At 33.6% G+C, this 15519-nt stretch overlaps 1 protein-coding gene across 2 annotated transcripts in view; it reads left to right on the forward strand.

Annotated features, from left to right (window-relative positions):
- STK31 (serine/threonine kinase 31) overlaps positions 1-15519 on the forward strand; it is a 144800-nt gene that overhangs the window by 95795 nt on the left and 33486 nt on the right. For both annotated transcript variants that reach the window (XM_003788507.2, XM_003788508.2), the window contains exons 15-22: positions 561-692; positions 2286-2387; positions 3388-3468; positions 5302-5427; positions 6044-6169; positions 6352-6438; positions 7154-7303; positions 10892-11014. In XM_003788507.2, coding sequence (XP_003788555.1) covers positions 561-692; positions 2286-2387; positions 3388-3468; positions 5302-5427; positions 6044-6169; positions 6352-6438; positions 7154-7303; positions 10892-11014 — 927 coding nt within the window. The remainder of the gene's footprint in view (positions 1-560; positions 693-2285; positions 2388-3387; positions 3469-5301; positions 5428-6043; positions 6170-6351; positions 6439-7153; positions 7304-10891; positions 11015-15519) is intronic.

A 15519-nucleotide genomic window follows, 5' to 3' on the forward strand; every position in this document is an offset into this window, starting at 1 on the left:
TTAATGGCATACTATAATGTTTTCTGAAACAACTAATGACTTTCCTATACTGTCATTTTGAGTTACTAAATCATCATCTGTGTAGATGATGTACATTATCTACCCTCTCATCTACCTTGCCAGCTTTTATACCATAAATAACATTGTACATATCTTTGCACGTAATTTTTTATGTGTATTTCATCAGATTTCTAAAATAATTACTAAGTTAGAAGGAGTGGACATACTAAAACTTGATACATATTGTTAAACTGCTTTTTGGAAAAATGATTTCAGTTTACACCCTGGCTAGAAATTCCCTTTGCCATCCACACTAATAATGTTTTTATACAGTATGCCTCAGTTTGAAATACTACTTTTGCCTTTGCGTTTGAGAGCTGGTATTCTTCTAAATTGGTTGGTTGAATTGTCTCGTTGAAAATTAGAGAATTTCTTATTGTCTTAATCTGAGCTCAGTAAATACTAGTTGAATCTTAATAGAGAAATAATAAATGTTTACTAAGTGTTTAATAAATACTGTTGTCTGATGTGTTCAAAAATATAGTAATTCTTTCACTTAGTTTAAAAAGCAGATTATTGAATGCTTAAATAAGAGCCCCAGTGTGGATCATTTGCTGTCCATTAAGAAGATATTGAAAAGCTTAAAAGCTCGACTGAGATGGAAATTGGTTGAAAAGAATAATTTGGAAGAAGTAAGAAAACAGTTGCTTCTGATTGAACTCTATGTGAACCTAATTTTACTTAGTCTCTGCTTCATAGAAGTAATGCATAAATACACTCTTTAAAAAAGAGAGGCCTTACTTTTTAACATTTTATTTTATATACTGAATCTTTTTTCTGTATATGTAAATAAAAGTGAGATTACATTGATAGTGTATTATCCCACACTAAATGTTCTTAAAAATGTTTATGTCTACCTTGGTTTTTAGTAACATGAACATTGTAGAATAACTTTTAAAACTCTTGGTTTGGACTGTTACAATGTCTGTTGTAATATACACCTACTACAAGAAGGTGACAGATAGGGTACTCCCCTGAAGGTGGAATTTTGTCAGAAAGTATTTTTAAGATCATAGTATCTTTTGCTAACTCTGTTTTTGTGGGTAGATCATTTTTATTGCCAGTATTTTAAATTGTTTTCATGTGATAGTAGAGCTGAAAGGATTAGGATCCTTTTATCTGTACCTAACCTCCTCCTTTAGGCTTGATACTTTGTGAATAAGATGGTAATTCTTTGTATTGTCTTGAGGTTTCAATTTACATACAAAAGAGATCTATATTATGTATTAATCCACCTTGAATTATCTTTCTTCTTCTTTTGAGCACTTAATTGGAGGGAGGAATGGGGACTATTCTAGAACTAATTTTATAGTTGAGGAATTTTCCAGTTTTATTATAGGCTATGGTAAAGTTGATCTTTTTTAGTCTAGTTTTTCACCTTTTGGAGAAGTCTAACTTTTTTTTTTTTTTTTGGACATTTAACTTTTAAAGCATTACATACATTTTAAGGTGGCTTGTTTATTATCATTGGAGTTTTGTGGACTCTTTGTGAGTTCCACATCATCATTCCTCTAGTACACTTCATACATTCACACATTTACTCACTCTTGCTTTTTTGTTTTTTTTCTATATAGAGAGAGTCTCACTTTATTGCCCTCGGTAGAGTGCTATGGCGTCACAGCTCACAGCAATCTCCAGCTCTTGGGCTTAGGTTATTCTCTTGCCTCAGCCTCCCAAGTAGCTGGGACTACAAACACCTGGTAGAATGCCCAGCTACTTTTATTTTTTGTTGTTGCAGTTTGGCTGGGGCTGGGTTTGAACCTGCCATCCTCCGTATATAGGTTTGGTGCCCTACTCACTGAGCCACAGGCACTGCCTCTCATTCTTGTTTTGTTTTGAGCCAAGTCTCACATATAACACAATTTCAGGGAATTGAGTTGTATTCTGATTGCTGTTCTTAACATTAAATTTATGATGGCAGTTGGCCATCTTAATCCTAAAGATAATCTATAGTAAACTAACAGACAAGAAAAATCTATGTAATTGATTTATGTCTTTATTTTTTAGAATTCCATTTTGTATGTTTTAGAAGAGTAATTGTTAGACTAAACCGATACAAGTTAATTCAACAAGTGTCAGGAAGATCTGTTTATGTGCTGGGTGCCAAAAGATACATAGAAATCATACAGGGCAATTTATTGTAGAAATTGTGTTAATTCTTAGAGGAAGATTTGTTTTTAGTCTACTTTATAAACCTATAAAACTACTTTTTTTTCTGACTAAAGTCTGATGAACACGACGGATCTGAAATTGAAAAAATAAAACAAGAAATAACCCAGTTACGCAATAGTGTCTTTCAAGAAATTTATCATGAGAGGGAAGAATATGTGAGTATTTGATCATTCGGAGTTTTTAATTGGATTTTACTCTAAAAATGGAATTCAAATGTCTATTATTTAAGCATTATTTAAGCATAATATTGGAATGAAAACATTAATGGAGTAGCATAATTTAGTTGAAAAACAAAATAATACTACCTAGTTTCAGGATGGGGGGTGAGGAGTTATATCTTTTAAGTCTCCATTATACTGCTAATTTTTGTGACCTTGGGAAAATTAGTGTATTTTCTCTTTACAATAGGAATAATATTGTATTTTTTGTGCAAGAGATGTTATGGGGAAGAAGTTAGTTAAGAAACAATGCTTTGAAAATAAAATTACTGTTTCATAGCTATCTTCTAGAGGTTTGACAAATACCTAGAAATTTTCCTTAGTAAATGTGGCATAAGTGACTTCTCTTTTTGTAAGGCTTCTCAGTTTTCACATTGGCTTCAAAGTGACTTATGTAGAGCCATGTAATTTATTTTTATCTCGAGGCTTTTATGATTGTTTTTCTTCTTCTTCTTTTTATAGAGACAGAGTCTTACTTTATCCCCCTTGGTAGAGTGCCGTGGCGTCACACAGCTCACAGCAACCTCCAACTCCTGGGCTTAGGTGATTCTCTTGCCTCAGCCTCCCGAGTAGCTGTTCTTCTTCTTAAATGAAATGACTGTTTTAAAAAAGTCACTGGTCTTAATTTTGAGAAATAATGACAGTTTTATAATTCAAATTGATGTATTATCATATTTTCTAGTTTGGAAGTGAATGAGGATTTTGACCTTAGGCAAGATTTGTGCTTATGTGTATATGCAAAGCTTAAAATTGGTAAATAAAATTACCTTCTGTTAAGATGCAAGGTGACTCTTGATTTTCATTCAGTATTTCTTGAAGATGGCAAAAATCAGTGATTATCTTAAGGCAGATGCTGGTATATAATATTTTCCCGAAGAACAACATGTCACAATTGACTATATATTGGTCTACAATAAAAAATATTTTTTAACTTAAGGAGAAGCTGAATACCTTGGCACAGAAATGGTTCCCTGAGCTGCCTCTGCTTCATCCTGAAATAGGATTACTTAAGTACATGGTAAGCTTTGTTTTCCTTGAGAATTATAGCTCTGCAGGGAGTGCTGAAAAGTGATGATGTTAAAATTATATCAGTATTAAATTTGTAGTACCTTTTTATAAAAATATTCCTGATGAATGTATTTTGGATTTTTTTTTTTTTTTTTTTTTTTGAGATAGAGTCTTACTTTGTTGCCCTTGGTAGAGTGCTGTGGCTTTTAGCTCACAGCAACTTCAAACTCTTGGGCTTAAGTGATTCTCTTGTCTCAGCCTCCTGAGTAGCTGGGACTACAGATGCCTGATACAATGCCTGGCTATTTTTTTTTTTTAAGAGACAGGGGTCTTGCTGTTGCTCAGGGTGGTCTTGAACTTGTGAGCTTAGGCAATCCACCCACCTCACCTCCCAGAGTGCTAGGATGAACCACCGTGCCTGGCCTCTATATTTTGGATATTATTAGAACTTTTTCTCAAGACTGTTTTTAATAGTTACATAGTATATATTTTTAATGTTAATTTGCTTTCCCCCCAATTTTCTTTTTTCCTTATTATTCTGTACTTTGCATGACACTTATTTGAATTATAGATGTTTTTGAAATAAAATATTTATAGCTATTTCAAGAGTTTGGATAAAAACAAGCTACTGCTATGCCTGAAGAATTTAAGCAGAATGTTTATTTTAAATAAAAGTAGGCTGGGACAAAATTCTAAAGAAGTTGATTAAGGTAGAAATACTGAGATGGGTTTTGTTTTCTAGGTAGGCAGGATTCAAAATTTGAGAGATCAGCATATTAAACAGGGGCTGTATGGAAGAGGATTGGTAAATTCTGACTGTGAGAGCAGACTCCTTTAGCTCTTGTGTTTTATATTGCCTGCTAGGGATGAGGAATTAGATAAGCTATTTATTCATTAATATTGTCATAAAAATTATTATGATAGCTTAAACATAGTACAGAAAGGAACAGTTGTGTAGATATGTGGGTTTAGTTTTACAAAAGATTAGAATTCCCTGAATTAAACAATTACTGGAAGGTCTTTCCAGATTAGACTTTAAAATGAGTTTTTCTTTGTAATTGTTTAACTCTAGCTTAGAGACTATCTCATGTAATATGGGCAAGTGAATATATACTGCCATATAGGCCTTGAAAATTAGTTTAATAATATGCTAAAATACTTTATTGTGGAAAGGTTTGAATCATGGAGTATGGCAGCCATTAATGACTTTAAGATGTTTGTGACATATTCCTAAGAATTTTTTGTAGGTTGATATATATATATTATGGGCTTAAATATACTGACATTTTAAAAAGAACTAGAAAATCCTACAGCTCCTCTTACTAAAAATACACAGCAGTAAGACTTGATTAAAATGATTTTAGTGCCAAAAATTGCTTCTTTTAAAAAGTTGCAGAAATATCTAGTAGCATTAAAGTATTTGAAAGCCATTTCTACCTTTGGGAACTCTAAACAGAGGCAGTGGTGTTAATATTTTCAGACTTTCTATTCCCATTCTATAATTACCTTTTTAATTGTCATTATTTTAATATTGTTAGGAAACATAAAGTTTCTCAGGTAAACACTAGAGTTCCTAGGAAGCCTGTCCGATTAATCCTAATCATCTCCAGAATCTGTTCTAGAACTACAGCAGTAATTAAATGTATGTTGATTACACTTTGGGAGTTGTCCAAGATCTAGGACCTGGAAAAAATACAAACCTTCAAACATTTTTATTTTATTGGTTTTTCCAGTAGAATTGATGTTATCCTATCATTTAATTAATAGCATGTAACTAGTTATGTTGATGATTTAAAGTGCTAGGATTGTTTGGATTCTTCAGCTAATAAAAACTTGTGCCTAGAACTCTGGTGGTCTTTTTACTATGAGCTTGGAACGGGATCTTCTTGATGCTGAGCCCATGAAGGAACTTAGCAGCAAGCGTCCTTTGGTATGTTCTGAGGTTAAAGGGCAGATAATTCTTATAAAGGTAAGTCTAAGTTTGTTCTTCTAGGCGATTTAGCAGTATAAAAGGGAGTGGTACTGTTCCTTTTCAGGAAAGAAGAAAACCACTGTTTGTTTTCTAAAGTATGTAAGATGATGAGTCTGCTTCCAGTTTGGTTACTAGAACTAAGTTCTGCTTTAATGTTTCCTTCATTTTCCTAAATAGAACATGTCTTTAGTACAATAAACTTGCTTTCCTATTTTGGGTAAACTTAACTACATTCTGTCCAGTAGGCTTTTAAAATTTTTGATTTTCTTGATTTCTCCTTGGAATCTCAGCTGACTGTTGCCTATACAATCTTCTGCACTTTAATTTCTTCTCATTATTGATCTGGGAAACTGTTAATCATGATAATAGGATCGTTAGTTTAACCTTATTTGCTACACATTCTGGAATGTGTAGTATGCTGTAGGTAGAATTGTTATTTCCTTTCTAAATTATATCATTCAAAGCAGGTAGAAAAGTTACTTATAAACTTAGAAAATAAAATTGGATGTAATTTAACTTAAATAAAATTATTATGCTTATGTTGGAATGATGTAGAATTAGAGTGGGAATTTTAATCTTGGAATTACCAGTGCCTATTTTTGTTTGGTACAAGGGCTATTCTGTGGACGTTGACACAGAAGCCAGAGTGATTCAGAGAGCAGCCACCTACCATAGAGCTTGGAGAGAAGCTAAAGAAGAGTCAGGGTTACTACCATTGATATTCCTGTTTTTGTGTAAGGTAAAGTTCATATGCTAATCTCTTGCAGAAAACATTTTATTTAAGTAAGTTTAACTCCAAGTTTTAAAGCAGTAATTCATTCCTCTTAACATAAAGCAAAAATGATCTATTAGAATCAACATATATTTTAAAAAGTTGAAGAAGTTTTCACTTTGAATCACATTCTCTGTTTTGCTTCTTAGTCTGATCCTATGGCTTATCTGATGGTCCCATACTATCCTAGGGCAAACTTGAGTGCTATTCAAGCCAGTATGCCTTTAACTTTGGAAGTAAGTAAAAAACACTATTTCTATGGCTATGTTAAATGAGAGAATGATACCTAATATTTATTCAGGGAATACTTCATGCTGTGTACTATGTAGAATTTTGACTTTTATTCTATTGTCACATCAACCCTGTGATATGAGTTATCCTGTTACACCGACGAGAAAAAGGCTTAAAGTGACTTGCTTAGGGTCTCTCTGCTGGAGGTAGAGTTGAGACTCGAAATTAGGTCCTTCTGGTTCCAAAGCCTAAGCTTATAATGCAGCTAAGCAATATTGTTAAGCTGTATAACATGTGAACTGCCTACTATAACACTTGGTATTGATAAGTGCTTAAGTGACAGCTTTAATTTTTATCATTATAAATTTAGGATTAGTAATTACAATAAAGGAGGCCCTGATTCTTGCTATGTTAGTAACGCTTTTAATTTCCTCTTTTCTAGATATTTATGTAGTTGTTATTTGTAATCTAAGTCTTCTTAGAAACTGTAGAATATACATGTGATTGAACACACACATACATGCACACCATATCACCAATTACATAATCAAGGCTTCATCTTGCTTTAAATTCTTTCTTTTTCCTGTATTTGTATTAAAGGTTCATTTGGAGGAAGTTTTACTCACTTCTGGAACAATCTTTTAATTAGAGAAAAGGTTCAGATATTAAAATAAATGATTTGCCTACTTCCTGACTTCTTTTGTGTGTACTTATCTATAGGAAGCTTTAAAAGTCATGAAAGGTGTTGCCCAGGGCCTGCATACCTTGCACAAGGCTGACATAATTCATGGATCACTTCATCAGAACAATGTGTTTGCTTTAAACCGTGAACAAGGAATTGTTGGAGATTTTGACTTCACTAAATCAGTGGTAAAGTATCTTTGTTTCATAAATGGTTTATAGACTTTAATGTTCTTTGATAGTAATTCAGCACTTGTACATAATATGCTAATAATTTATTATAGGGTTTATGCCTTCAGTTAAAGTATGTCATATAGTGTAAATAATTATCTGCTGTCAACTAGGTGCTGGAACTAGCGTTTCTAAGTTTTTTCACTCTATATTTTAACTGTTAAGTCTTAGGAGCAACCTAAGATTATAGTGAATGGCACTGACAACATTAATCATTAATTATTTTACCATCATCAGGAAACATTTACTGTCTAGAAAATAGGCAAAGTCAACTGGGTGGCCACCTCCCAGCGTCCTGCTACTGGTTTCTCCCTCAGTAGTTTAAATTTATACCTTTTTTGTATTTTTTATTTATAATGTACATTTTAGAAACTTGGGAACCTTGGGCTTTCCCATTTAGTTTAAGTCCTGATTCAACTGTAGTGGCTGTTAGTTTGGTGCCATATTACCTCAGAATAGGCAGTTGGTAGAGATGGCAAATATGAGATAATTAAAGAGCATGTTGTGAAGTTTTTTGTTAGAATGGGCAGTCTCAAAATATTCATGATTGTAAGGGAGAAATTCCCTAATAACTTATTTCATTTGACAAACAAAAATTGTATTTATTGTATACAATATGATCTAAAATTTGCATATAGTGTGGAATGACTAAATCAGTAATTCTCTTTTTAAAAATAACAGCTTTTTTGAGATATAATTCACATATCATAAAGTGTGCAGTTCAGTACTTTTTTTCAGTACATTCACAGAATTGTGCATTGATCACCACTATCTAATTCCTAAGCATTTTTATCACTTCCAAAAAGAAGCTCTGCACTGATTAGCAGTCATTCTTCATTTCCCCCTCTTTTTGGGCCCTGAAAACCACTGATACACTTTCTGTGTCTGTGGATTTGCCTATTTTGGATATCTCTTGTAAATAGAGTCTTACAACATATGGCCTTTTGTGAATGGCTTATTTCACTTAGCATAATGTTTTTAAAGTTCATCTTCTTTGTAGCAAACATGAGAACATAATTCCTTTTTGTGACCAAAAAATTTAATTGTATGTATAATACCACACTTTGCTTGCATATTCATCAGTTGATGGACATTGGGTTGTTTACACTTTTTTTTTGAGGCAGAGTTTTGCTATGTTGCCTTCGGTAGAGGGCTATGGTGTCATAGGTCACAGCAACCTCAAACTTTTGGGCTTAAGTGATTCTCTTGCCTCAGCCTCCTGAGTAGCTGGGACTACAGGTGCCTGTCACAACACCCAGCTATTTTTTTGTTGCAGTTGTCATTGTTGTTTAGCAGGCCTGGCTGGGCTCAAACCTGCCAGCTTGGTGTATGTGGCCGGCATGCTACTCACTGAGATACAAGTTCCGCCCATGTTTACACTTTTTGATTATTGTGGATAATGCTGGTATGAACATTAGTGTACAAATTTTTGTGTGGACATATTTTTTTTTCTCTTGAGAATAGAATTACTGGGTCATATGGTATGAAACACTATTTTCCACTTTTTGAGGGGCCAAACTGTTTTCCCTAGTGGCTGTAACTTTTACATTCTCATCAGCAATGTATAAAGATTTCAATTTCTTCATATCCTTGTCAAGTGATACATTACATACATACCAGTGTATATGTAGTCTCAGTAGTTTTTATATGCAGCTCCAAAAACTGAGAAGAAAATGTAAAACTGCAATCAACAGATGGATCATGCAGGATTTATGCAGATTGATTTGCTGAAATATTTATTTTAAAACTTTAACTTATCTCAAAATTAAGATAACATCCTAAGAAAATAACTAAATCATGAGTGTTTTTCTTTTCTTTTTCTTTTTTTTTGTGATAGATTGTCGCTCTGTCACCCCAGGTCGAGTGCAGTGGTTAATCATCACAGCTCACTGCAGCCTCAACTCCTGGGCACAAGCAGTTCTCTTATTTCAGCCTTTAGGGTAGCTAGCGCTACCTATAAGACACACTATCATGCTTGGCTAATTTTTCTTTCTTCTTTTTTTTCTTTTCTTTCTTTCTTTTTTTTTTTTTAAGTAGAGATGTGGTCTTGCTCTTGCTCAGGCTGGTGTTGAATTTCTGAGGTCAAGCAATCCTCCTGCCTTGACCTCCCAGCCTATTGAGATTACAGACAGGAGCCACCATGCCTGGCCCTAAGTTAGGAGTTTTAAAGATTCTCAACTCTTACGGATTCTGGTCATTTTAACTTGGGGCATACTATTTGCATAACTGTAGCTGTGACTACTCCAAAAGTTGCTTGTTCTCATGGTCACCTTTTACTATTCCTCAAAACATTGTTATAATCTTCACTTAAAATTATTCACTCTGAATTATTGATTAAACTCAACTTTTGCTTCATTTTTCATATTACCTTCGAGATAAGTCTTAACCAGGAAGAGAAATTTGAAAAGTAGTCTGAAGTCAAAATTATTACTTTTCAGACTTTGTTTGTAGTGTATAGGAATCATCTGGGGATCTTGTTAAAGTGAAAATTATTACTCAGCATTTCTGGGTTGGATACTCTACTTTTCTGACAAGCTCCCAGTTGATGCTGTTACTCCTGACCTTTGACCTACCCTTTAAGAAGCAAGGATAAAGAAAGCAGGTGGAGAAGAAATAATTAACACTTAGTGATATGTTCTGGGCATTGTGCTAAATATTTTAATTGTTAAAGTAACTCCATAAGTTAGATACTATTTCTGTTTTACAAATTAATTAATTTAGGCTCAAAGAGGTTAAGTCCCAGTAAGTGAGAGAATGGGGATTGCAACCAAGGTCTTCCTGAAGCTGGGGGTCATGCTGTTGTCACTGATTGTCCTTTGATATGTTGGAAATGTTAGGTTTGGAGAATGGTAAGTAAGGAAGTAAAGTAGAGTTTTAGAATTCTAGAATTGTAGAATTTTGGTTTAAAACTTTAGAGTTTTCACAATTTAAAAATAGCACTGCCACCTTACTCTTATGAAATTTGTTTTTTAAAAAGGTATGAGATATTTAATCAGGGAATCAATGTTTGTTTCTTTTTGATCAATTTAGTCTACAATTTGAGTGTAACAAAAGTTTCACAATTACTTTTATGACTGATTTTTTTTTTTTTTCTCCTAAGAGACAGGGTCTAACTCTGTTGCCCAGACTGGAGTACAGTGGCACAATCATAGCTCACTGTAACCTTGAATTCCTGGGCTTGAGTGATTCTTTTGCCTCACCTTCACAAGTACCTGGGGCTATAGTTGTGTAACACCACACCCAACTTATTTTTTAAAATTTTTTGTAGAGCTGAAGTCTTGCTATATTGCCTAGCCTGGTCTTGAACTCCTGGCCCCAACTCCAACTCCCACCTCAGCCCCCCATGTGCTGGGATGATAAGTGTAAGCTACGATACCTGACCCTGGAGTGATTTATAATAGCAGAAATTAGATAAAAATATTTGAAAGCAAGAAAATGAAATATTTCAAGTGAATTTGTTTTTTGTATTGATTATATACAGAGTACTTCACAGAAAGTCACTTCACCTGTGTTGCCTCTAAAATATTTAAAATACTGTTTTTGCAGAGTCAGCGAACCTCAGTGAACATGATGGTTGGTGACTTGAGTTTGATATCCCCTGAACTGAAAATGGGAAAACCTGCTTCTCCAAGTTCAGACTTATATGCTTATGGCTGCCTTTTATTATGGGTATGTTATTTTTATTGAAGTAGATCAATCATTTATATATGTGTTTCAGTATATAAAGTGATGATTTTACAGTGATTCTTCTTTAAAGCAGTGGTAGAATTTTAGAAAAAAAAAATTTTTAAATCGTAATAGTTTTTGTACTTCCTGTGACCTATTGTTACTTTCCACACACTGGGTTGCTCTGTATATGTGTGTGTTTGTGTGTGTGTATTAGGAATCAGATAAAACTAAAGGTGATTTTTGCCCTGTTATGTTAATCGGGAAGCAATTCATGCATATGTATAAAATAGATAGCCTTGGGTAAATGTTTTTACTTCCTAATAGCTATTTATTACACACAGTTGAAGAATTATGAAGGATTAAGTATTAACAAAGGAAGAATGTCTGTTCTCATTTCTAATCAACAGAGTTCTGGAGATTCCAGCCAGGGGTCAGCAAACATTTTCTGTAAAGGACCAGATGGTAAATATTTTAGGCTTTGTGGGCTACATGGTCTCTGTTGCAAGTACTCAGTTTTTTGCTGTAGCTCAAAAGCAGCCTTAGACAGTATGTGGATAATATTTATAGACATTGGGAATTTGAATTTTTTGTAATTTTCATATTCTGTGAAATAGTATTTTTTTTTTTTTTTTTTTTTATGTAGAGTCTCCCTTTGTCACCTTTGGTAGGGTGCCGTGGAATCATACCTCACAGCAAACTCGAACTCTTGGGCTCAAGCAATTCTCTTGCCTTAGCCTACTGAGTAGCTGGGACTAAAGATGCACACCACAATGCCTGGCTATTTTTAGAGGCTAGGATCTTGCTCTGGCTCAGGCTGGTCTTGAGCTCATGAGCTCAGGCAGTCTACCCACCTCGATCTCCCAGAGCCATTGTGCCTGGCCTCCTTTGGTTTTTTTTTTTTTTTTAAACATTTAATAATTAGAAACCCATTCTATGTAAAAAGAAGTAGTAAAGTTGGTCTGGTGCAGAGCATAGTTTGCTGATCCTTGTTCACTCAGTGTAATAAAACCACCAAAAGAAATAAAATTCATGCAGGTTGAAAAAGAAGAAATAAAGCTGCTTTTATTTGTAGATGACATGCTTAATTAGAAAATCTTTGCAAATATACATAAAAGCTATTCGAACTAACAAGTGAATTGAGAAAGGTAGCAGTCTTTACTTCAGTGTAATTTTTTTTTATGCAAGCAACAAATAATAGGAAATTGAAATTTAAAAATCATTTATAAAAGTATTAAAAAATGGAATTTTTAGATATAAGTTTATCAAAAGATGTGCAAAATGTGCACTAAAAACTAAGAACTATATTGTTGAGAGAAATTAAAGAAGATATAAATAAATGGAAAGATGCACCATGCTCATTTATCGTAAGACTTAACATTGTATGGCTGTCATTTCTCCTCCGATTTAGATTCTGTGCAGTTTCCACAGAAATGCTAGTTGGCTTTGCTTTTCTTTGTCAGAAATTGACAATTAGGTTTTATAATTTACATAAAAAAGAAGGGGATCTAGAATAGGTAAAATAATTTTAAAACAAAACAAGACTGGGAGATTTGTACTACCTGGTTTTTAAGACTTAATACAATTATAGTAAATCAAGACATTGTGATTTTCCTGTGAAGTTAGACATACAGATTAATGAAGCAGAATGGAGACAATAGAGATGGACCTACACATACATTGTAAATTGATTTTTGACAAAGTTTCCAGAACAATTCTCTGAGTAAAAGAGAGTCTTTAACGTAAATGATACAGGAAAACTGATATCCATATACAAAGAATAAACTTTGATTCATTTCTTGCATCATGTACAAAAAAATTAACTCAAAATGTATTTTGGACCTATATGTAAAACCTGTCTCCTAAAGTTCTAGAAGAAAACATAGGAGAAAATTTACTGACTTTGAATTTGGCAAGGATTGCACTTAATTTGGCACTTAAATAGGACAGAAAAGGCATCAACCATAAAAGAAAAAAATCAATAATTTGGATTTCATCAAAATTTAGAACTTTGCTCTTGAGAAGACATTGTTACAAAAGTGAAAGGCAGCCATAGGGTAAAATATTTGCAAAACACGTATCTGACAAATAACTTGAATTTTGATTATAAAGACCTCTTACAACTCAACTAAGACAACAACCCCATTAAAAAATGGGAACTTTATCAGAGAAGATGTTTGCATGGCAAAAATAAACATGAAAAGATGCTTTGAACACTATTAGTCACTAGGGAATTCAAAACCAAAATGTGATATTGCTACATACTCACTATAATGTCTAAAATTAAAAAGACCATTCACCAAGTTTTGCAAATATGTGTTATAAGTAGAAGTCATGTATATTGCTGAGAGGAATATAAATGGAGCAACCATGTTGGAAAACAATTTGGAAGTCTCTTAAGAGGTTGGACATACACTCACTCTGTGATTTAGATAGTCTACTCTGTGATTTAGATATTCTAGATCTTTAGCCAAGAGAATTAAAAGCATATGTCTAGACACAGACTTGCGCGTAAATATTTTAAGGTATTGTGTAATTGATCAGAACTGGAAACAAAGTCCATCAGCAGATGAATGGATAAACAATCTAAATATCCATTGGAATATTACTCAACAATAAAAAGATTGAACTAGTATATGGGCAGTCTCCAGGTTGCAAATGAGATTAGGTTCTGTAGGTTATTCTTAAATTGAACAAAACGCATCAGATTATACATGTGTATAGTTTATTTTGTGTCAGTTTTACATCAGTAAAGCTGTTACCAAGAGTGTTCATACCTACTCAGGTGAAATTAATGAGAATTCTTCCTCTCATGGTTTTAGCCCTGTGCTGGTATGTGTATTTAAAGTTGTCTGACTTCATAGAACCACCACACAAATTGAAATGATTAAACTAGCATTATTTTCATCATTGATTCCATTTATTCTTTATATCAGAAGGGTAAAAGTAAATGTCCAAATATTTGTATGCTTCTGAAAGCTTTTCTAAAATATCATATAGTGGCTCAGCGCCTATAGCTCAACCAGCTAAGGCGCCAGCCACGTACACCTAAGGTGGTGGGTTCGAATCCCCAGCCTGGACCCGCCAAACAACAATGACGGCTGCAACCAAAAAATAGCCGGGCGTTGTGGCGGGTGCCTGTGGTCCCAGCTACTTGGGAGGCGGAGGCCAGAGACTCTCTTGAGCCCAGAGTTGGAGGTTGCTGTGAGCTGTAATGCCATGGCCCTCTACTCAGGGGGACAGCTTGAGGCTCTGTCTCAAAAAAAAAATAAAAAAAATAAAAAAAATAAAATATTATATAGCTGTGGTAATAGCAGTCTTTATTCTACCTATTTTCTTTCAAATGATTGTGTGATTAAATATTGTTTTATTGAATTTCTGCTTTTCTGTTATGTTGATTACAGTATTTTGAAAACTTTAACATGAAGTACAATTCACTTTGGTATACATTCTATGAATTTTATTTAATATGTGTGTGTTTGTGTGCGCTTACCCCTGCGTGTGCATAAATTAGTGTGATCAACATTACCACAATCAGGATTCAGAATCGTTCTATAACTCCAAAAATTCCTATATAGTCACAGACTTCCCACAGCATTTAACTTTTGGCATCCCTGAGCTTTTTATCACTATATTTTGTCTTTTTAGGAGTGTCATCAAACAATTAAGACCTAAGACCTGTGCTTAAAAATGCAATATTCAGTATTATATAGTATGGAACCTTTTGAGACTAGCTTCTTTCATTCAGCATATGTCTTTGAAATTCATTCATCTAAGTTGTGTATTGTCTTCATTGCTGAGTATTATACTGTTGTTGGATGTAACAAGTTTATTTGTTCACCTGTTGAAGGACATGGGTTGTTTCCAGTTTGGGGTATTTCAAATAAAACCATTATGAACATTTTGTATAGGATTTTATGTGAATGTAACTTTTTATTTTTCTAGGGTAAATAGCACATATGTAGAGTCAGGTTGTTAGGTCAGATTGTACTTGTATGTATGACTTTATAAGGATCTGCTAAACTGTTTTGCAGAGTATCTGTACCAGGTTTTTTTCCTACCAGCGATGTATAAGAGTTTCGGTTCTACATCATTAGCAGTACCTAGTGTCTTTGCTATTTTCTGGTTTAGCCATTCTTATAAGATATGTAGTAGTTTCTTATTCTGGTTTTGGTTTTAATTTCTCTAATGGATAATGATGTTGAGCATCTTTTAATTAGTTTATTATTTGCTGTTCATACATCATCTTCTTTGGTAAAGTATCTGTTCAAGTCTTTTGCCCATCTTTAAATTGGATTATTTGTTTGTTTTTTACTATTATTAAGGTTTGGGCGTTCAAAAACGTATTCTAGATACAAGTCTTTTGTCAGATGTCATTTGCAACTGTTTTCCCTGATCTGTAAATTTTCTTTTTATTCTCTTAACAGTGTCTTTATGGAGAAAAAGTTCTAATGTTTAAGTTAAATTTTTATTTTTTGGCTCGGCGCCTGTGGCTCAAGCGGCTAAGG

Source organism: Otolemur garnettii, unplaced genomic scaffold (genome assembly GCF_000181295.1).
Source record: "Otolemur garnettii isolate 467f Iridium unplaced genomic scaffold, OtoGar3 scaffold00028, whole genome shotgun sequence".
In the NCBI taxonomy this organism is placed as follows: domain Eukaryota; kingdom Metazoa; phylum Chordata; class Mammalia; order Primates; family Galagidae; genus Otolemur; species Otolemur garnettii.